Below are 23,716 nucleotides of genomic sequence, written 5' to 3'. Positions count from 1 at the left end.
CAGACTGGGCGGCCCAGGGATTCTCCTCCATATTAATTATCTTAGTGTATTCCGCGCCGAAATGTATTTATTTATTTATTTATTCATTCATTCATTCCGTCACTGATAAATTATTGCATAGCTTCTTCCACTAGCCATCCCCGATATCAGCAGCTTCCGAGTCATTCTCACCACTCGCCAGCGGCCGAATCGGCCAGGGCAGGGGCTGGCGAGCGGGCGAGGAGAGGGGGGGGGGGCGTTCGCGGAAACACGAGCACACTCCTCGTTGGTTCATTCTGCGGCTAGCGAAGTAGAATCACACTTCTGATTGGTCTCCTTCGGCGTCAATCATACCAACTAGCTAAACCTCCCCTTTTTGTTCTGCCTACGGAGCCTTTCTTTATTTTCTATTGGCCTAGGTCCTGTCAATCAAGGTTCAATTCAGATCACGTGCCCAGTTGGGGGCGCGAGGCGACCGCAATCACGTGTCTTTCAATGACGCAGTAGGCCCCTTCCCCTCCTTGTGCGCCGCATCCAGAAGGCAGTGCGGTGGGAAGATGGCGTCTGGAGCTGGGGATCTGAGTGGCAGTGTTGGCCTTACCCAGCTGTTCTTCATCAGCGCGGTCCTGACAACTGGTAAGAATTATGTAGATCCACCTGTCTAATCAAATCCTTCTTTTCTGCTGTGACATTTTCTGATCTGATCATCTTTTCATTTAAAATTAGTTATTTTCAATCGGCAGATTAAAATGGCAGGTTTAATTATGGCAGTCAGATGGCCCAAGGAAAAACTCTCGTACGCTTAATTTGAAATCGACTGTTCAAGGTTAGTTTATTTTTGGGTTTGAAATTAACGTACGTTTCTTACACTCGATCGAAAATACCGTGGCTCTGGGAGATGAAAGATCATGTGATTTTCAGTTCTTTCTGACTCACTGCATTAAGCCATAGACTTTTCCTTAAAGGAAAGGCGTTTTATTTGAAACTAAAATAGCAACTTGTGAATTTTTTTATATGTGTCAGCTTGGGCTTCAAGTTGAATACATTGAGAGATTCTGGTACCATATTTTGGCCGAAACGTTAAACGAAGAGTCTTTTCTGTGTACATGTTATAGATCCCATTTGAAGAGCTGAGTTCCCCTATAGTATGTAACCCTTGGCCAATACAAGTCGGATTACATGTCAGCCTACTTGGCAGTACTTGGACAACATCCTGGTTTGAGCTGACAGGAGGCAAATAACACTCGTGTTAAGCAATAATTATCACCAACAAAAGCAGTGGAAACATATTGTCTTTGACTTTCAATGGCACCATTGTCACTAAGTCCTTTATGAACATACCAGAAGTTGCCACTGACTAGAATCACAAATGGAGCAGCCATATTGACAACATTGCTACAAGAACAAGACAGTGGCTTTGTACCAAATGACTTGCCTCCCTTGGGGCCACTGTATGATTTTACAAGGTTTATGTCAGAAGTGTAATGGAATACTCACCAATTACTTGGATGGGTGCAGCTGTAGCAAACGCAACACTATCTTGGTGAAAGCAGTGGCTAATTGACTTGCCTGCCAATGGACTTGATATCGACCATTGGCGTACAGTGGCTGGAGTAACACAGGATGCACTACAGCGAATCAGCTTATTTTGACAGCACCACCCTGTGTTGTGACTTCTACCAACCAGAAGTGAGTTATAAGATAAGATCACAGCATCACCATCACCCCAAGTTACATGCCATCCTAATTTAGGATGTCATGAAATTCATAATTGCTGAGTCAAAATCTTTTAACTCTGCCAAACACCATTGTGGAAGCATCACGAGGATAGGGACTGCTAAGGTTCAAGAAGACCACAACCTTAACTAAGGATAGGCAGTAAATGTGACTTTACCAGAAATGCCCACATCCTAATTTGCTTGCTGCATTTGCCCACATAATAACTGTGACTATGCTTTGAAAGTAAGTCATTGAAAATTAAATGGCTTGGGATGTTATGGGGATGTGAGAAAACTTCATATTGTTACTGTAATTTATTTAAATTTTCATCTTCATCGTAACTTGTGTTACTGGTTTAAACCTGTGCTTTCTTGCTGGGGAATGTTGAATATTTATGGTCATAATCCTCTTAAGAGTCACCTTGCTGGTTTGTGTTTTTGCGTCTTTGACAATTCAGTGCAATATTGTAAGTTTAAAATACTAAATCAGATTGGATTAGCAAGGTAGCTAAAATTCTTTTTGTTTAAAGAAAAGCTTGATTAAGTTTAGGTAAGATGTGGATGAACTATTTATTGTCTTGAGTATTTATGGTTTCAGTAATATATATATATCTACAAGTTAATGAATTTTTGTACATTTAAAATTGTTTTTTGTTCCTCTGTGGCTATCAGAATTGTCAGAGGTAATCTGTAGATCTTAACATTTGCATTTAAGTACACCAGAAATGCAGTACCAAAATATTTGAAGGTAGAGAAAATATTTTAAGATTTGATAGCTTTGTATTCAGGAAAGTAAACCTGGTTCTTGGCAGAAGAATGAAAAAACATCTTCATGACCTATCCCGACTTTGGAATCTAGTTACAGGCAGTTGAGATTACTTTTCACATAGGCTCATTGTTTGTGGTGAAATCTAATCTAGTCAGTGCAAACTAAGTAAGTTTGAGTGCAGAGTTGCTGAATTTTAAAATTCTGGGCAGGGTGTCGACACAGTTCTCCTAGAAATCCACAAGTATTCCTGGGTTATCATTTATAAGTCTTTTTGAAACGCATTAAATGCTGCTTTAATTTATATTATTCTTTGAGAATGACATGTTTTGTGATCTATCCAAATTGTTACCTTACTTATTTGTATGGTTTATTGGAATAGACGTATAACTAATGTTCATTATTGCATTTTGGTTCATAGATTAATGTCACCAAATGAACTCTTTTAACAACAGTGTAAAATTATTCAGTAACAGTAGTCATTTCTGAAAGTAGATGCTTAAAATATTTAAAGGTGTAGTAGCTGGCCTGTAGAAGTGTAGTTGGCATTGCCAATAGTGAATTTTGCTTATCATCAAGTAATCTCTTGTAAACTTGCATTTGTATCACATCATTACTTACAGCTGAGTGCTACCAACTGAGCCACCTCTTGGAAAATGGCATTTATACTTCTAATGTTTTCACACTCGCAGTATTATGCTAATTTCCTCAAAGTAAAAGTAGTATTGGTGATGTAGCATGAGGCTATTTTTCTGTCTTTCACTTTGTAAAGATAATTCTGAGCTCAAAGTGTTAGCTAATAAAACTGCTTCCCTTTCAGGCTATCGTTGTCAGCATCAAGCCTGCACAGGCCAAGTACAGTGCAACCTTTGTTTCTCAGTTCTAACCTCAAAAGTTCACCCCTTATCAATTGGCCACATCAATATCCTATGGCCTCTGAGATTGCCAATTAGGAAGTAGCTCCATGATCACTAGGATTGAGGCTACCCAAACTTACTTCACATAGGGCTCAGCCAGATAACAGCCGTCAATTTGGGCTGGATTTGAAACCACATCCCAGTGGTGAAAATGCTATTTTATAAATTTAAAGTTTGCCAGTTCCCCACATGCTTTAATGTTATCCATCCCTTCCTTCCATCATGAGGGTGAAACCATCAGATGTGTGAACTTTTCCATAATTATTTTGACTGTAGCCTAGCGGTTTCATGCAATGTGAATTTTTTCTTAAGTAGAGGGTAACATTTAGGTCTGAATGGTCTGTTTCTGTGCTGAAAATACTTAGCAAAGTATTTTATTTGTGAAGTACAATTAATTTGCAGCTTTCAGATGATAGCATTGGTAGTTGTACTGAATTATGAACAGAATTTGGTTGTACAACAGAAGTTGTACAGAATTATGAACTGAATAAGGAGCAGGATTAGGCTATTTGGCCATTCAAGTCTGCTCCTCCATCCAATAAGATCACGGCTGACCTGATAGTAACCTCAAATCTGCATCACACCTACTGCCGATAACCCATCACCCCCTTGCTTACCAGGAATCTATCCACCTCTGCCTTAGAAATATTCAAAGACTTTGCTTCCACCACCTTTTTAGAAAGAGAATTCCAAAGACTCTCGACCCTCTGAGAAAGAGAATTTCACCTCATCTCTGTTCTAAATGGGCAACCATTTATTTTTAAACAGTGACCCCTAGTTCTAGATTCTCCCACAAGAGGAAACACCCTCTCCACATCCACCCAGTTAAGTTGCTCCTATTTCAGTGTGTTGTTATGATGCCAGCTGATGTCACTACTGGACAAGTCAGATCCCAAGTTGGATCCTGGCTTAATAGATCCTAACTTATTTTTTGTTTTGAAACATGGAGAGTGGTTACTGAGCACATTCACAGGAGTCTGCTAGTGTACTTTTAACACAACAAAACTTTTATTAAACAAGAAAAGATGAACTATATTGCACTACACCTTCACCCTAACTATACCTTTACAAATATATACAAATTTGTAAGGATAACACAAGTTACAAAATCTATCTTGTACCCTAATGTTCAATAAGGAGACAGTTCATGTAAACCTACAATCGAACTGTGGTCAGACACACCACACTCTAAAATCGAGTGACAGATGCCACCAAGGCAGATTCTACGGATCTCTCATCAAACTCCCAGTCACTCGTTACACCATGAGCCAAACAGCCTCATTTGAAACTCTGTCTTTCTCTCGAGGGTATCCAATCTCCAACTCTAAGAACTCACCTTGGAATTCTCTCCCAAACGACACTTTTTCTCTTCAACAAGGATCCAACTTTAATGTGTAGTGTTATTGTCACTGAACTAGTAACCCAGAGACCCAGGGTAATGCTCTGGGGACCTGGGTTCAGACCGCGCCACGGAAGATGGTGGAATTTGAATTCAATAAAAATCTGGAAGTAAAAGTCTGATGATGACCATGAAACCATTGGGGATTGTTGTAAAAAACCATCTGGTTCACTAATGTCTTTTAGGGAAGGAAATCTGTTGTATTTACCTGGTCTGGCCTACATGTAACTCCGGACCCACAGCAATGTGGTTGACTCTTAAAATGCCCTCTGAAATAGCCTAGCAAGCCATTCAGTTGTAACAGACTGCTATAAAGTCACAAAAAGGGAATGAGACCGGATGGAGCACCTGGCACAGACATAAGCACCGGAAATTACAACAGCAATCTCAGCCCTGTCGACCCTGCAAAGTCCTCCTTACTAACATCTTGGGGCTAGTGCCAAAATTGAGAGAGCTTTCTCACAGAGTAGTCAAGCAACAACCTGACATAGTCATCCTCATAGAATCATACCTTACAGATAATGTCCCTGACACCACCATCACCATCCCTGGGTATGTCCTGTCCCACTGACAGGACAGGCCCAGCAGAGGCGGTGGTACAGTGGTATACAGCCAGGAGGGAGTTGCCCTGGGAGTCCTCAACATCGACTTCAGACCCCATGAAGTCTCATGGCATCACGTCAAACATGGGAAAGGAAACCTCCTGTTTACCACGTACCACCCTCCCTCAGCTGATAAATCAGTGCTCCTCCATGTTGAACCCCACTTGGAGGAACCGCTGAGAGTGGCAAGGCTGCAGAATGTACCCTGGGTGGGGGACTTCAACGTTCATCACCAAGAGTGACTTGGTAGCACCACAACCGACCAAGCTGGCTGAGTCCTAAATGACATAGCTGCAAGACTGGGTCTGCGGCAGGTGGTGAGGGAACCAACAAGTGGGAAAAACATACTTGACCTCATCCTCACCAATATGTCTGCCACAGATGCATCTGTCCATGAAAGCATCGGTAGGAGTGACCGCTGCAAAGTCCCGCCTTCACATTGAGGATGCCCTCCACTGTGTTGTGTGGCACTACCACCGTGCTAAATGGGATAGATTTTGAACAGATCTAGCAACTCAAGACTGGGCATCTGTGAGGCGCTGTGGGCCATCAGCAGTAGCAGAATTGTACTTGAACACAATCTGTAACCTCATGCCCCCGCATATTCCCCACTCTACCATTACCATCAAGCCAGGGGATCAGCCGCGGTTCAATGAAGAGTGCAGGAGGGCATCCCAGGAGCAGCACTAGGCATACCTAAAAATGAGGTGTCAGCTTGGTGAAGCTATAACACAGGACTATTTGCGTGCCAAACGGAAGCAGCAAGTGATGGACAGAGCTAAACGATCCCACAACAAACAGATCAGATCTAAGCTCTCCAGCCCTGCCACATCCAGTCATGAATGGTGGTGGACAATTAAACAACTCTGCTGGAGGAGGAGGCAGCACAAATATCCCCATCCTCAAATGATGGAGGAGCCTAGCACATCAGTGCAAAAAATAAGGTTGAAGCATTAGCTGCAATCTTCTGCCAAAAGTGCTGAGTGGATGATCCATCTCGACCTCTGGAGGTCCCCAACATCACAGATGCCAGTCTTCAGCCAATTCGATTCACTCCACGTAACATCAGGAAACGGCTGAAGGCACTGAATACTGCAAAGGCTATGGACCCTGACAATATTCCAACAATAGTACTGAAGACTTGTGCTCCAGAATGTGCCGTGCCCCTAGCCAAGCTGTTCCAGTACAGCTACAACATTGGCATCTACCTGGCTACGTCCTGTACACAAACAGCAGGGCAAATCCAGCCTGGCCAATTGCCACCCCATCAGTCTACTCTCGATCCTCAATAAAGTAATGGAAGGGGTCATCAACAGTGCTATCAAGCAGCACTTGCTTAGCAATAACCTACTCACTGACGCCCAATTTGGGTTCTGCCAGGGCCACTCAGCTCCTGACCTCATTACAGCCTTGGTTCAAACATGGACAAAAGAGCTGTACTCCTGAGGTGAGGTGGCTGCCCATGACATCAAGGCCACATTTGACCGAGTGTGGCACCAAGGAGCCCTAGCAAAACTGGAGTCACTGGGAATCAAGGAAAACTCTCTGCTGGTTGGAGTCAGACCTAGCACAAAGGAAGATGGTTGTGGTTGTTGGAGGTCAGTCATCTCAGCTCCAGGAGATCACTGCAGGAGTTCCTCAAGGTAGTGTCCTTGGCCCAACTATTTTCAGCTGCTTCATCAATGACCTTCCTTCCATCACAGGGTCAGAAGTGGGGATGTTTGCTGATGGTTGCATGATGTTCAGCACCATTCGTGACTCCACAAGTACTGATGGTCCATGTCCAAATGCAACAAGACCTGGACAATATCCAGGCTTGGGCTGACAAGTGGCAAGTAACATTCAAGCCGCACAAGTGTCAGGCAATGAACATCTCCAACAAGAGAAAATCCAATCATCGCCCCTTGATGTTCAATGGCATTAGCATCACTGAATGCCCCACTATCAACATCCTGGGGGGGGTTACCATTGAACAGAAACTGAACTGGACTAGCCATATAAACACTGGCTACAAGAGCAGATCAGAGGCTAGGAATCGTGCGACGTTTAACCCACCTCCTGACTCCCCAAAGCCTGTCCACCATCTACAAGGCACAAGTCAGGAGAGTGATGGAATATTCTCCGTTTGCCTGGGAGTGCAGCTCCCACAACACTTAAGCTTGACACTGTCCAGGACAAAGCAGCCCGCTTGATTGGCACCACATCCACAAACATTCACTCCCTCCACCACCGATGCACAGTAGCAGTAGTTTGTACCATCTACAAGATATACTGCAGGAATACACCAATGCCCCTTAATCAGCACCTTCCAAACCCACAACCACTACCATCTTGAAGGACAAGGGCAGCAGATAGATGGGAACACCACCACCTGGAAGTTTCCCTCCAAGTCACTCACCACCCTGACTTGGAAATATATCGCTGTTCCTTAACTGTCGCTCGGTCAAAATCCTGGAACTCCCTTCCTAACAGCACTGTGGATGTACCTACATGGTTCAAGAAGGCAGCTCACCACCATCTTCTCAATGGCAATTAGGGGTGGGCAACAAATGCTGGCCCAACCAGCGAAACCCACATCCCATGAATGAATTTAAAAAAACCCTCCAGGTTTTCAAGCTCTCCTTCTGATGTTACGTCCCCTGGATCTCTTTGTGCATTCAAGCCTCACCTTCCACACACACTGTCTCAGATTTCAGCCGTGCCAAGCAGAGCACCGCTGCTCCAAAAGCCCGTAGTAAGGAGTCACCAACCTTTGGCCATCTCCTCGGATCTTCTGGCTTCTCTCAAGCCCACTTTGCTTTAAGTCTGCTCCCTGCAGCTCTGTCTCTTTAATTCAGAATCTTTTCCCCTACTCCTTACTCTTAACTTCACTGAACAGGACCTGTTTCTGATTCCTGTCCTTGTTCCTTGACTTGACTGTCTTCCTGGGACCTCTGTCCCACTCCCTGGTTGTTTTGGGACTTCCCTCTTTGCTTTGGGAACTGCTCTCTGCAGCTCCCGTCCTCCTTCTGGCACTTTCTGTGGAATGGCGCTCCTCTGTAGAGATGTAGAAGGTCACCTGGCCTTTCCTCACTCTTTTGCTTTTAGGTCATCTTCCCCTTCTGGCTTCCTCACTGAAGATATTAAAATAAAATGAACTACACATGTGCGCAGGGCCGTTTACCGGCCTGAAGACATTGAAATGGATGAAGTGTGCATGTGCGGCCATTCTCCGCAGGGAATGGAAACCATGTTAATGTGAGCATTTGTTAAAGGGAAATGTCTGCTCTAATATTCAGTCCTGCAACTAGCTTGACAGGAACATTTGGGGAAAGGGTTGATTGCTTCAGAACAGTGTTCTCAAAGAGATTCAATATTTGACAACTTCAAAAATAATTTATCTTCACATGAGTTTCTGAAAGGAAAGTGTTTCTGAATGCCCAAGTAAAATGTAAAGTTCTATGGAATCATAGAATGGAATCATAGAATTCTAACAATACACAAGGAGGCCATTTGGCCCAAAGTGTCAGTGCTGATTCTGCTATCCATTTAATTCTGCTGTTTCCCCATAGCCCTGTAAACTTTTCCATTTCATGTATTTACCAAGTTCCATTTTGGAACTTATTATTGAATCTGCTTTCACTACCTTTTTAAATGATGAGTTCCAGACCATACAACTCCATGCATAAACATTGTTTTCCCTCCTGTTGCTCATGGTTCTTAACCAAAATCTCTGTCCTCTGATTATTGACACTACTGCCAATTGACAGTTTCTCCTTATGAACAGTTTTGATCGAGTAAATAATTTTGAACAAGCCTATCAAATCTCTATAATCTTCTCTGCTCCAAGTAGAAGAATCCCAGTTTCTCTCATTTCTCACGTAACTGAAGTCGTGCATCACTGGGACCATTCTAGTCATTTTCCTCTGTATCCCTTTAAGACCTTGACATCCTTCTGAAGGCATAATGCTAGGAATTGGATACAGTGTTCCAGCAGTGGTCTAACCTTAAGGTTGTTTCCTTAAGGTTTAGCATAACTCCCTTGTTTTCATACTCTATGCCTCTGTTTATAAAGCTGAGAATCCCATGGACCTTTTTTTGTAGCAGCCTTCTCAACTTGTCCTGCCACCTTCAAAGACATGTATCGCCTATAAAACTGTACGATTTAGTTTATGTTGACCTCATTCTGCCTACCAAAATTAATAATTTCACACTTTTCTCCCCATTAAATTTAACCTGCAATGCGTCTGCCCATTTCACCAGTCTATCTCCGTCCTCCTGAAGTCTGTTACTATCCTCAATGTTTGCTAGATTTCTGAGTTACGTATTAGCTGCAAACTTTGAAATTATGCCCTGTATACCCAAGTTCAGGTGATGAATATATATTAAAAAGAGTAGTGGCCCCAAAACCCAACTTTGGACGTGCCTTTGCACCCTTCCCACCAGCCTGAAAAACAACCGCTCAACAATATTCACTTCTTTCGGTTCCACAGCCATTTTTTTATTTACACAGTAACTGTCACTTTGATCCCATGGGCTTCAAATTTGCTAACAAGTCTATTAAGTGGTACTTTATCAAATGCCTTTTGAAAGTCCTTACACATGACATTAGCTGCACTACACTCATCCACCCTCTCTGCTACATTAAAGAACTCAATCAAGTTGGTGAAACATGATTTGCCTTTATCAAATCAATGCTGCCTTTCATTTATCAACCCATATTTTTCCAAGTGCCAATTAATTTTGTACCAGATTAATATCTCTTAATAGTTAGGTCGACTAGCCTGTAGATAGCTGGACTGTAGATAGTATCTCCCCTTTTTTAAACAGGGACGTAACATATGCAATCCTTCTGCTCCCTGGCTCCCCTCCCATACCCAAGGAGGATTTGAAAGATTGTCTTTGCAGTTTTTACCTTTAGAGCAACCTAGGATGCATCACATCTGGACTAGGTGACTGAGTGCTGCCAACCTTATCAGTGCCTGCTCTTTGCTATTTTTATATCACCAAATTTCTTTCTGCTGCCTCCTTTTACAGGGACATTAACAGTATCATGTTTTGTAGTGTAGGCAGGAGCAAAGTATCCCTTCCTTTTGACCTCCCTTTTACTATTTATCAAAGACTTTGGGTTCCCTTTTATGTTACCTGTTAATCTATTCTCATGCACTATCTTTTTCAGTTCTTTCCATACTTTTTGGATTTACCTTTATTCTCTACTGAATTGTGATAATTATCTGTCATTTATTAGAAGCCTCCTTTTTTCAGTTTTCTTTTCATTTCTATAGGTATTAGGACCTCTGGGGCTCTAGCTTCGGATGCCCTTCCTTTTCCCCTCCATGGGAATGTGTCAAGCTTGGTCTCAAACTATCTCTTTTGAGGCTTCCCATTGCTTATTTACTGTTTACCAATTTTCCTTCCTTTTCCATGACTACTCTAAATCTAATATTGTGACTACTGCTTATCTAATACTTTCAACTGAAACATGCATCACTTTTGAATTGCCAAGATGAAGGGAAGAAAAGCCAAATAATAATGTGCAATATATAATGTAACTGAAATTTGGAAGTCTCCAATGTTAAATTTTAGCACTGATGCAATGTTTAGTTTTTTTTTACTGTCAACTTTCCACCTTGTCTTAAAAGATGATATTTTATACTGGGGTTCTGATCCAGAGGTGCCTTTTGATGCTTTGAGTATTTTTTTCATGTGCAAGGTTGAAAGATGAGTGCCAGCAGATGAAAACCATGAAGCAATTATAGCTGAGACTGGTTGGATCCTGACTTGCTATCTGTGTACACTTCACCACAAAAACAGGGAACAAGATCTGGCTTGCTTTTCATCCTCCCTAGCTCAAGGCAGTGAGATCAATTATAGTGCCCCAGTTGCTATCCAGATTGAGATTAGAATTCTACACATACTAGGAATTGAAATGACAACTTTCTGATCAATATTGCACTTTGCTCACAATAGCTTAGTTAGTAAAAGCATAGTTTACGCTCGTTAGACAGAATCATAGAAAATTCACAACAGAAGGAGACCATTCAGTCCATCTGTAGACAAAAAAGCCACATAGCCTAATCCCATCATATTTTAGGATGGCCACCTTACAGCCATGTTCTCTTGCCAAACATATATTGTTTACTTTGTATTCCAAGATTATTTATATTACTTATTTTCTTAAAAACTGATTTGGGAATTTTCAAGGAGCTCAAGAAATTATTTCTCTTGTCTCTTTCTCAATGTTCTTCCCCCGCAACTCTTCCCACCTGATCCAATTAATTACCCTTATACGGGAAGATCATTTATGATTCCAGATTAGTTGAATGGTGTTTACCTAAATATTTAATGACGATTCCACATGGCCAAGTGTCTTAAGGAAGGGCTTTAGAGTTCTCCTACTTTGGGATTCTCCTCTTCCATTTTGGTTCTACACACAAACTTAACATTATGGTATAGAATTGTTTCTATAGAATTGGAGAGTTATAATGTAACGCTATACAAAATTTAAACTTATGATTAAGTCAAATGCAACTGGTGTCATGCTTACTACGGAACGATCTGTAGAAAATTATTTCTTCCTTTTGTTAGATTTTTGTAATGTTTAACGATCTATGTCCATTTTAAAGGAGTCCTTGGTGACCGATTCAGCATATTGAGGGCCTCACAGTCCGTTCATTTCCAAGATGCAGGGCCTTTGCCTGGGGGCCGCATTCCAGATGTTGTGTCTTTATCTATGGGCTTTTCAGTTGAGGAGGTAACTAACATTGTCTTTCTTTCCTGTATATTGATGCTGACTATGATTTATCTAAGTAGAGATGCTATATTGGAAAACCGATTGATCACCTGTGATATGTTTGCACATGACTTTTGAATTCTTAACCATAAACCTCATGTATGAGAGTATTACATGCTATGAAATATGTTTCGTCGCTTCATCCGCAGTAAATCTACTGGCCAAAACTTTGTAGTAGAAAAACTGGTGATACTATCAGCACTCGCTGTTATTCAAGAGTAAATAGGACAGCAGTTTCCAGTGACTGCACAGACACAGTTAAACGCAGAAATCAGGAAGTTGTTGTCTTGAGTTGTCCTGTTCCTCTAAAGGTTTTGCCATAATGGTATCTTGCCAAGAGGACCTGCATTCAAGTACACGGAAGGATATGAAGTTGCAGTACTTTGATGATAAATATCCAATAAACACGCCAGAGAAATTTGGGGCTTGTCCATTCAAGTGCAAGTGAATTTTTAATGGTGTGTTGAGCTTTAATACAGCCAAATGATCCATCTAGCACTGAACGTGATATTTTATAATTATAAAGTCTCAGTTCTTTGGATTTTAATTACTGAAGGTTTAAAAAAAGTATTTTTTTAACCTTATTTCTCTTATCTCGCAATCCCATATTTTTTCCCTTTCTTTATTTTGCTTTTTTTTTTACATGATTTGGCGTTGAATTAACAATTCTAGCTTCCCCCAATAACCAGAAGAATAGAGGCTAATCATAGGACCCTAATGTGATCCTGAACAAGATTGTTTTTCAAAAAATGGACTTTATTCATAAAATTTGTAAAAGTGCATTATGTAACAGTTCAAATTTGACATTACATAAAGTGCAATACAGTTCACTCTTTCAAAACAGTTCATGCCACTCTGAGGTGCTTCACTACACTTACAATTCCATCCTGAATAAGATCTATTAACTCAGCAAATCCCAGGTATTGAGTTGTGACATTCCATAACTGTACATCTCAACACCACACAGGTGTGATATGTTTACAGTAAGGAAAGCCTGAGTTATACTTGGCAAAATACAAAGTATGTATTACCTGTTTACAATATAATCACCCACACATGGGTTTGGACTGAGCCAGATCATGATGTTGCAAATATATAAATATTGTGATAACCATACTGCAGATTCTTAAAACTGCTAAAGAATTCCTAAAATTGATCATATAGACATGATGGATAAAATTACAATGTTATAATAGTGTATTATCAAAGTTTTATTCCACTTTAGACATGGATTCATGTTATAAGATCAGAAATAGGAGTAGACCATTCGGCCCATCGAGCCTGCTCCCCCATTTGATAAGATCTTGGCCTCAACTTCACTTCCCTGCCAGCCCCCCATAACCCTTGGTTCCCTTGTCAATGAAAAATCTGTTTAACTTGGCCTTGAATAAATTCAATAATCCAACCTCCACTGCTCTCTATGGAAGAGAATTCCAAAGACTAATCACCTCCTGAGAAGAAAACCCTCCTCATTACCATTTTAAATGTGAAACCCCCATATTCTGAAACTGTACCCCCTAGCTCTAGATTACCTCATGAGAGGAAACATCCTTTCAGTATCTACCTTGTCAAGCCCCCTCAGAATCTTATGTTTCAATAACGCTGCCTCTCATACTTCTAAACTCCAATGAGTATAGGCCTAACCTGCTCAACCTTTCCTTATAAGACAGCCCTTCATTCGCTGGAATCAGCCCAGTGAATCTTCTCTGCTTCCAATGCTAGTATATCCCTCCTTAAGGAAGGAGACCAAAACTGTACAAAGTACTCCCATGTGTCGTCTCACTAATGTCATCTCCCAGCCTCTGATCTGCTCATGTAGCCGCAGTATTTATATGGCGGGTGCAGTTGGTCAATGGTAACTCCCAGGAGGTTGATGGTGGGGGATTCAGTGATGGTGATGCCATTGAATGTCAAGGAGAGGTGTTTAGATTCTCACTTGTTGGAGAAGGTCATTGCCTGCCACTTGTGTGGCACGAATGCTACTTGCCACTTACCAGGCCAAGCCTGAATATTGTCCAGGTCTTGCATACAGACACGGACGGCTTCAGTGCCTGAGTAGTCGCAAATGGTGCCAAACATGTTCAACCATCCACAAACATCCCCGCTTCTGACCCTATGATGGAGGGAAGTTCATTGAAGCAGTTGAAGATGGTTGGGCAGAGGATACAACCCTGAGGTATGTTAGCTTGATTGCAAATGTAAATAACAAATCTATAGAAGAGTGAATGAAAAACACAGTTGACTTTCACATTTGTAGAAGTGTTGTGCTTGTGTTTAGCTTGGAAATAGCAGAACCAAATTGTGCCAGATTTGCCTGAAAATATGCAATTTGGTTTTCAAGGATCTTTTATGGCCTGGACTTGCTATTGGCAGTTTGTTTCATCGACCACGTGCCAACTTTTTAGTGACTGTGAGGGGAATAGAAGAACTGGCTTTGCCCAAGAGTGAAATTTCGTACATTGTTGAAAATGTGAGTAATTTTCCAGTTTTTTGTGTGTAACTCAAGAGTTAAAAGAAGATTTTTGCACTAAAGATGACATGGAAATTGATTTATTATAATGTTGCATCTTGGCAGCATAATAAAACTTTATAACCTAGATAGAAAACATTGACCTGATTTCAATTCATGACTCTTTATGTAAGTGGTAGAAATTATGACCAAGAAAAATCAAGCATTCGGCTGTTAGAATTCAGTTCTCTTCATTGAAATTGCTGGCTTTTTTCTCTGATGGACAGATTTGAGAGCATAGATAGCTAACTGGCTTACCATGCACTCCAAACTTGGCATTAAATGTACCTTACTTTAATTGTGTTCATTATTTAAAGTAATGTTTAGGTTTCCCTGATGGTTTTGTGAACAGGTGCATTCTCCACTGTGTTACTGAGGAAGGGAGATCTAATCACTGTATATCCTTAAGTTGGCTGGTACCGATGATGACGGCTGCTCCACATGACCTCCGTGCACCAGGACTGGAAGAACTGTCATGTTTTTCACTCCTGATTGCATTCAGTCATTTCTACTGTAAAGTTTCTGGGAAGAGCTTGTCAAAACTCAGAATTTGAGACATTCATCCAATCAGTTCATGGAAGCTCTAATTCTTCTAGACAAGTATTGAACTCCAATTTAAATCCTGTAATATCTTTACCTCTTCTAATTTTTCTGGCATATTATTTGAAACCTCTATTGTCTGTTAAATATAACATTTTATTTCTAAAATCTGTTTTTGAATTGACGTTTTACTAATTTGAGCTTCTGTTCTCTGACCTGATTAGCCCAATTTATCTGAAATAATACACCAGAATTACCATATCTACCTGTATATTTTGTTTTCCATATTCATTTATTTCCTTATTTTATACTAGTAGATAATCCCCTGTGGTGTTGCATATGGGACATCAAGGCAAAGTGTAAGCTTAAAGTGAAGCAGAGTTGGAGAAAAGTAATTGCAGCATGACTTGCAGATATAATTCAGTGCCCATTTTAAAATCATACACTGTTTTATATCACAAAAACAGGCTATTCAACCTAACAGGTTGATCTTGGTGTTGATGCTTCTTCCTACCTTGCTTCATCTTGCTCTAACAGATCCTTGTATTCATTTCTCCCTCATGCAATTATCTAGCTGCTCATTAAATGCCAGTGTATATACAGACCTATTTACAGTTAAATAGCAATACTTACAGCAACAAGCTGAGTAGTAGAAATGATTGGGGCACCAGGAGCTTCTTTGCATTATTGACTGACAAACTGTGAGGTACAACCCCGCCATTCTTGAGAGGGCGTAATTACCGCATGACAAGTTTGGATAGGCAGTTCCACTATAAAGTCGGAATTTATAATGGGGAAAAATTGATGGGTAGAACATAAGAGTATAGGTAATGTTTTGAAGATGGAACAGGTGCACAATTTTGAAATATGTGGCTATATTTTATGAAATCTTAATTTATATGCTCTGGTCTAGTTGTGCCCTGCTCCACCTGAAGTCTTGAACTGTGTGCAATGCCACAAGAGATCAATTTGTAATATCAGGAATTTAATGTCAGCGCGCGCACTTCCTGTCATCTTTATAAATCCCTATGGTCGCAATTATAGTAGAAACTGCGTGCGTAAACTTCTCACTCCATAATTACAATGGTAGCACCCCAGTTTAGCATCTCCCAGCTCTTCAGCCTATATTACAAAAAAACTAACTCTTGTGCTCCAACTAATTCTACCTCATATTGCTATTTAACTATGAATGACATAAAATCAAATAATATATAAAGGTAAGAATAGAACATTTGATTTTTAAAATGGCAACTTAATTAGTCCACCTACTCTCATCCAATTATCGACGGTTCTTTAACCCTGCTTCAGCTGAAGACCATATACACAGTTTCGACCTCTTGTCTGTCTCGTGTTGATACATATCAGATTTCATGAATACCATTGAGCGCACCCCACCCTTAATCTTCACTGATCACTCCAGTTAAAAATTTATCGTTTTTATTGGGCATCTCTGAAAACTATCTTGATGTAAATTGAAAATTGAGCTCCCAAACATTATCTCGCCATTGCACTATAATGCCTTAGCATAACCTTAGTAGGGTTGATCTGGCTTTATATCTGTGTTCCACTTACTTTAATTATTTTTTATTCATTTTTTATTTTATTCGTTCACGGGATGTGGGCTTAGCTAGCTGGGCCATTATTTATTGCCCATCCCTAGTTGCCCTTGAGAAGGTGGTAGTGAGTTGCCTTCTTGAATCCCTGCCGTCCATGTAGTGTAGGTACACGCACAGTGCTGTTTTAGAGGGAGTTCCAGGATTGTGGCCCAGTAATTGTGAAGGAACGGCGATATATTTCCAAGTCAGGATGGTGAGTGACTTGGAAGGGAACTTCCAGGTGGTGGTATTCCCATCTATCTGCTGCCCTTATCCTTCTAGATGGTAGTGGTTGTGGAAGGTGATGTCAAAGGAGCCTTGATGAATTTCTGCAGTGAATCTTGTAGATGGTACTCATTGCTCCTACTGTGCATCGGTGATGGAGGGAGTAATTGTTTGTGGATATGGTACCAATCCAGCAGGCTACTTTGTATTGGATGGTATCAAGCTTCTTGAGTGCTGTGGGAGCTGCACTCATCCAGGCAAGTGGGGAGTATTCCATCACACTCCTGACTTATGCCTTGTAGATGGTGGACAGGCTTTGGGGAGTCAGGAGGTGAATTACTCATCACACGATCCCTAGTCTCTGACCTGCTCTTGTAGCCACAGTATTTATACGGCTAGCCCAGTTCAGTTTCTGTTCAATGGTAACCCCCAGGATGTTGATAGCGGGGGATTCATTGATGGTAATGCCATTAAATGTCAAGGGGCAATGGTTAGATTCTCTCTTGTTGGAGATGGTCATTACTTGTCACTTGTGTGGCGCAAATGTTACTTGCCACTTGTCAGCCCAAGCCTGGATATTGTCCAGGTCTCGCTGCATTTGGACATGGACTGCTTCAGTATCTGAGGAGTCACGAATGGTGCTGAACATTGTGCAATCATCAGCGAACATCCTCACTTCTGGCCTTGTGATGGACAGAAGGTCATTGATGAAGCAGCTGAAGATAGTTGGGCCATGAATCTACCCCGGGGTGCAGTGATGTCCTAGAGCTGACATGTCTGGCCTTCAACAACCACTACCATCTTCCTTTGTGCTAGGTATGACTCCAACCAGTGGAGAGTTTTCCCCCTGATTCCCATTGACTCTAGTTTTGCTAGGGCTCCTTGATGCCACGCTTGGTCAAGGGTAGTCACTCTCACCTCACTTCGGGAGTTCAGCTTTTTGTTGTCCATGTTTGAACCAAGGCTGTAATGAGGTCAAGAGCTGAGTGACCCTGGCGGAAGCTAAACTGGGCATCAGTGAGTAGGTTATTGCTAAGCAAGTGCTGCTTGATAGCACTGTTGATGACCCCTTCCATTACTTTATTGATGATCGAGAATAGACTGATGGTTTGGTAATTGGCTAGGCTGGATTGTCCTGCTCTTTGTGTACAGGACATGCCTGGGCAATTTTCCACATAGCCAGGTAGATGCCAGTGTTGTAGCTGTACTGGAACAGCTTGGCTAGGGGCATGGCACATTCTGGAGTCTTCAGTACTATTGCTGGAATATTGTCAGGGCCCATAGCCTTTGCAGTATCCGATGCCTTCAGCCGTTTCTTGATATCGCATGGAGTGAATTGAATTGGCTGAAGATTGGCAACTCTGATGCTGGGGACCTCCAGAAGAGGCCACGGTGGATCATCCATTCGGCACTTCTGGCTGAAGATTGTAGCAAAGTCTTCAGCATAATCTTTTGCACTGATGTGCTGGGCTCCTCCGTCATTTGAGGATGGGGATATTTGTGGAGCCGCCGCCTCCAGTGAATTGTTTAATTGTCCTCCACCATTCACGACTGGATGTGGCAGGACTGCAGAGCTTAGATCTGATCCGTTGGTTGTGGGATCGCTTAGCTCTGTCCATCACTTGCTGCTTCTGTTTGGCACGCAAGTGGTCCTGTGTTATAGCTTCACACCTCAATTTTAGGTTTGCCTGGTTCTGCTCCTGGCATGCTCTCCTGCACTCTTCATTGAACCAGGATTGATGGCAGAGTGGGGGATATGCCGAGCCAAGGGATTACAGATTGTGTTCGAGTACAATTCTGCTGCTGCTGATGGCTGCCCAGTCTTGAGTTGTTAGATCTGTTCAAAATCTATCCCATTTAGCACGGTGGTAGTGCCACACAACACGCTGGAGGGTTCCTCAATGTGAAGGCGGAACATTGTCTCCGCAATGATTGTGCGGTGGTCACTCCTACCGATAATGTCATGGACAGATGCATCTGCGGCAGGCATGTTGCTGAGGATGAGGTCAAATATATTTTTCCCTCTTGTTGGTTTTCTCATCACCTGCAGCAGACCCAGTCTAGCAGCTATGTCAGTAGTTGTGCTACCGAGCCACTCTCTTGGTGATGGACAGAGTACATGCTGCACCCTTGTCAGCCTCAGTGGTTCCTCATGGAGGAGCACTGATTGATCAGCTGAGGGGGGGGCGGTTTGGGTAATCAGCATGATGCTTCCTTGCCCATGTTTTACCTCGTGTGTCCACGGTTTGTTGCTGATTCCCAGGGCAACTCCCTCCCGACTGTATACCACTGTACTAGGTCTGTCCTGCCAGGGATGGTGATGGTGGTGTCTGGGTCATTAACTGTAAGATATGATTCCATGAGTATGACTATGGTTAGATACAACTGAGTGGCTTGCTAGGCCATTTCGGAAGATATTTAAGAGTCAGATTTGTCAACAATCGATAATGGTTTCATGGTCATCATTAGACTTTTACTTCCAAATTTTGATTGAACTCACATTCCACCATGTGCTGTGGTGGGATTTGAACCCAGGTCCCCAGACCATTACCCCAGGTCTCTGGATTTCTAGTCCAGTGACAATACCACTACACCATCGCCTCCCCCTGCTACATCAGATTGTCCAGACGTTCAAAGTGATGAAATAAAAACAAAGTGCTGAAAAAAACCCAGCAGATCTGGCAGCATCTGTGGAGAGAGAAACAGAATTAATGCTTCAAGTCAAATATGACTTCCCTTCAGAACAGAAGAAGAGTCATATTGGACTTGAAGCGTTAATTCTGTTTCTCTCCACAGATGCTGCCAGACCTACTAAGTTTTTTTCACCGCTTTGTTTTTATTTCAGATTTCCAGCATGTGCTGGAATGTTCCAGGCATTCAAAGTGATGAGTCTGTTGTTATTCTCATGGTCCTTTCTACGTCCACATTTACACTGTCACTTTCAGATCCACTGGATAATGATCAGGAAAGGAGGCCCACTCAACCTGCCATCACCTCCCAGCCAATCCACTGCCACTGCACTATCTGAAACTCTATGGCCAAAAGAGTGACATCATTGCAGCCAAGCTGAGACCAGCTAACAGCACACGCTGGAGGTTGAACCATGGTACTTTCTGGTCTGTGCAACTCAGTCCCATGTTGCATAATGCATTTATCCATTACGTTATCAGAAGAGCTCCAGAATGTGGAGTTTATTCATAATCATAGACAACTGGGGCACTCCAGTTTAACAGTTGTAGCTTTTAATCCAGTTTCACTGTTCCTCAGCTTAAATAGACCATTCATTTCTCAGTGAGATTTTCAGTTTGGACTTATGAATTTTCTGTAGCATGAATTTTAACGCAATACACATCCACATAAGCAGTGCTAAAATTAAATATTTTACATACAAGAAACTTTATTAAACTTTAAACCAGGCTCTCCAACCTTTTTGCTTGGGGGTGGGGGAGGCACTTTTCCATTATTTCTCACTAAAGGGGAGAATAAGCAAATTTTGGAAAGATAATGGTTGGCACAACTTTAAACAGAATTTCAAAAAATGTATTAAAAAAAGAAACAATTGTGCAAAAAAAAAACAATGTCATAGCAATAAACTTAAGTTTAAAAAGAGAGTTTTGAATAAAGAGTATTGAATAAAAATGACCAGTGTGTATGTGTGCCAGGCTCGCCCCCATTCTCAGGGTGTACCCTCACCCACTGTGTGGGGCTGTTGGGGGCGCGTGGCTGTAGCTGTTGGGGGGTGTGGGTGTTAGTGTGAGAAACTGGAGACTGGGAGTAAGGCAGACACACTCCCTCACATTCCCTCACAACCCTCGCCAGCCTCTTCCCCACCCACATCCTCATCAGCCAGCTTCCTCCTCTCCTCTCTCCACCCACCTCCCACCCGGGGCTCTGCAGCTTCACACTCCTAGGCCTCATCAGGCAGCCCCTTCCCTACCCGCCACCTCTGACCTGGGGTGCCACAACTTCACACTCGTCCTCTGACCTGCGCTCTGCAGCGTCACACTCCCAGGCTTTGCCAACTGGACTCTTCCCCCACCTACCTCCTTAGACCTGGGGCTCCGCAGCCTCTCACTCCCAGGCCTCGCTAGCTTCCCCCCGCCGATCTGGGGATCTGCAGCATTACACACCCAGGCCTCGCCAGCCAACTACTTCTCCCGGGGGCCAGGCATTGTGGAGGCGCTCCGAAAGAAAACCTCATCCCAGCAAACTCACCGCTGCTGGTGTTCGCTACTACTCCAGTCAGAGACTGTTTCTCTCCCACATAGACTCACTGCCTATCAGCAGCCATCCCGGGAGAGGAACAGCCCATGATTGTAAGAGCAGCTCTTTGCCTCTTTGACCGGCATTTTGAAAACTGGCTCTAGGGGCCACATGGAATGGCTTCGGTGGCTGCCAGTTGGACAAGCCTGCTTTAAACTGTATGTTGGGCTAAACTTGGTATCAGCAGTAGGGGTGTGTCAGGTCATGTTAATTATAATTTCCTTCTATTCAATGGTTAACTTCCCAAGTGTGATCATAAGGAATTTCTAGTTACTTATATAAATAAAGTAGCTTTAATTGAGTCCCATTTCATATTCTAAATATATTTATTCAGATTTACAATTCTGAAAATCTGTGGACCTTCCGAGAATTGATAATTGAGCTTTGAAATTGAAGCTGAGACAAAGCTTCACACACAGTTAGTGGTTACTCATATGCAATATGCAGTTGCAAAGAAGCTTCCTGAAGATCTGCTACTCTTGAGTGTGAGGTTTAAGTAATCGTTAATATAGCAACTGAACATTAACCACATCCAAGCTATTTTGAGGGGTAGAGCAGGAAAGTAAAAGGGAACTGTTAGGGGTACTATCTCTATAGTGTATTTATTTTACTAAACTGATTGAAGGAACTGTTCCACAATAATGAGAGAGTGGCTCATTGGTGTAGCATTGCCTCTTTATATTGTGACTTTAGTGGGTCTTGGAGCCTTTTGGATGATAATGCAGTCCCACTTATTTCCCTTTTTTGATATACCAAAAATTACAAGCTAAATGAGTTAAATCGAGAAAACTGACATGGTTGACAATCCATAAATTCTTTGAAACAAAGAAAAAATCATATACTGAAATCATACCACTACGGTTCAGACATATATTCTTAATGTAGTATATATATAGCAGGGTTCTTGAACAGCCTAGTTTTGCATCCAGTAATTTACGAACTTATGAAAACAATGGGAAAAGATCATCAAGCCTTTCCTATCCAACACTTCACAACCACGCAGTGCATTGACCCATCCTATAACATGAGGCCTCCTAAGTGAGGCCAAGAGAAGGGAAAATAATCTGTGGTTAATTTGAGGAAAAGCTCTGGAAATTCCTCTGACTTGCCATTGCAATTCAGCAAAACTTCATAGTCTTTTAATTCCTCATAATTTCTATAACTAGGAACTTGGTCTCTTAGCTGAAAATATCCTCTCTAATAAAGAACTTCCCTTTTAAAAGACTACAGCAAATCCATACCAGCATGCTTTGGTAGTCTGTTTCAGTGAGGGGATGATTTGGAAAATAAATGCGTCCTTATTCATAACACTTCCTAACTCTAACGCTTCCCTAACCATTTTATATTTGTTGCCTTGAGCTTTACTGCTGTCTGTTTTTAAAATAACCTATTCATCCAAGCTGAATCCAGTTCCTTCATTTAAAAAAAGACTTCAGCAAATGCAGGGTTGGACAAGATGAAATTATAGTTCTAACTTTTCAGCCTATTTTAATAACCAATTAAACCCCAAGGCTAGTTATCATTCTGGTTGCCCTTCTCTACTTTGAAATCCAACAACAATAACCTGCATTTATATAAAGCATCTGTACCATAGTGTAATATCCCAAGGCACTTTCACAAGAGCACTATCACCATGAAGGGACCAAAACTAGACTCATTGCTTCAAGTGTGGATATATTATAGCCATGTAAAGCAGAAGTTTAGGGATGTCTGCTTTATGTTCACTGCTCTTAGTAATATAGCCAGAAAGCCTATTGGTCTTACTACAACCTTCTCACAACACTTGTAAACCTTTTTAAATGATTTATCACCCATTGCCCAGATATCTTTCTCAGTCTATAACCTTTGCAACTTGCAGGGATATCACTTAAACGTTTAGGGCTCAAGTTTCCACTAGTTGTACCAGCATAATCCAGGTGGAATCAACCAGCTGAAAAGATTGGATAGTTTTTTACAGAAGTGAGTTATGTCCAAAACCACATGCAGTTTGTTCCCACGATCTGTCAAATTGGCTCAAGATTCAGTTTTCCTTGATTAGGCACTGCCACAAATGCCCATGCCCCCAGGTTGGTATTGCGAGATTCCACCAATCGCACCAATTGGTTCAGGAATGCTGTTCAAGTTGCACTAATTTTCTTAAACCTATAGGCACTCATAGACACAAACTGACTAGTTTATACTAATTAAACTATTAAATGGTTTAGTATAGTTTTTTAAAGAAACCAATTAAATCAAGTGACTCTCAGATGGAGGACTGGAGATCCTTATTAAAAATCCTTATTTTTGGTGATAAACCCATTTTCAGCTATTTATTAATAAAACTGCACCAGTTTATCACTCTTGAATGCATCGAGGAGTTCTTTTTTATTTAAGAAAACAATTATATTCTATGATGCTACCCTGTTATGTTGGTTCATGGAGAATTATGTTT

General features: G+C 41.7%; 1 protein-coding gene across 1 annotated transcript in view; it reads left to right on the top strand.

The window, feature by feature from the left end:
* Positions 1 to 404: 404 nt before the first annotated feature.
* The window catches only part of atp6ap2 (ATPase H+ transporting accessory protein 2), a 47,828-nt gene continuing 24,516 nt past the window's right edge, over positions 405 to 23,716 (top strand). Inside the window, exons 1-3 of the mRNA XM_078559743.1 lie at positions 405 to 615; positions 11,987 to 12,114; positions 14,495 to 14,623. Of these exons, the coding sequence (XP_078415869.1) occupies positions 537 to 615; positions 11,987 to 12,114; positions 14,495 to 14,623 (336 nt within the window). The 5' untranslated portion in view covers positions 405 to 536. The remainder of the gene's footprint in view (positions 616 to 11,986; positions 12,115 to 14,494; positions 14,624 to 23,716) is intronic.

This window comes from Cetorhinus maximus, chromosome 16 (assembly GCF_964194155.1).
Source record: "Cetorhinus maximus chromosome 16, sCetMax3.hap1.1, whole genome shotgun sequence".
NCBI classification, from domain to species: domain Eukaryota; kingdom Metazoa; phylum Chordata; class Chondrichthyes; order Lamniformes; family Cetorhinidae; genus Cetorhinus; species Cetorhinus maximus.
This window is presented reverse-complemented; position numbering and strand designations above follow the sequence as displayed.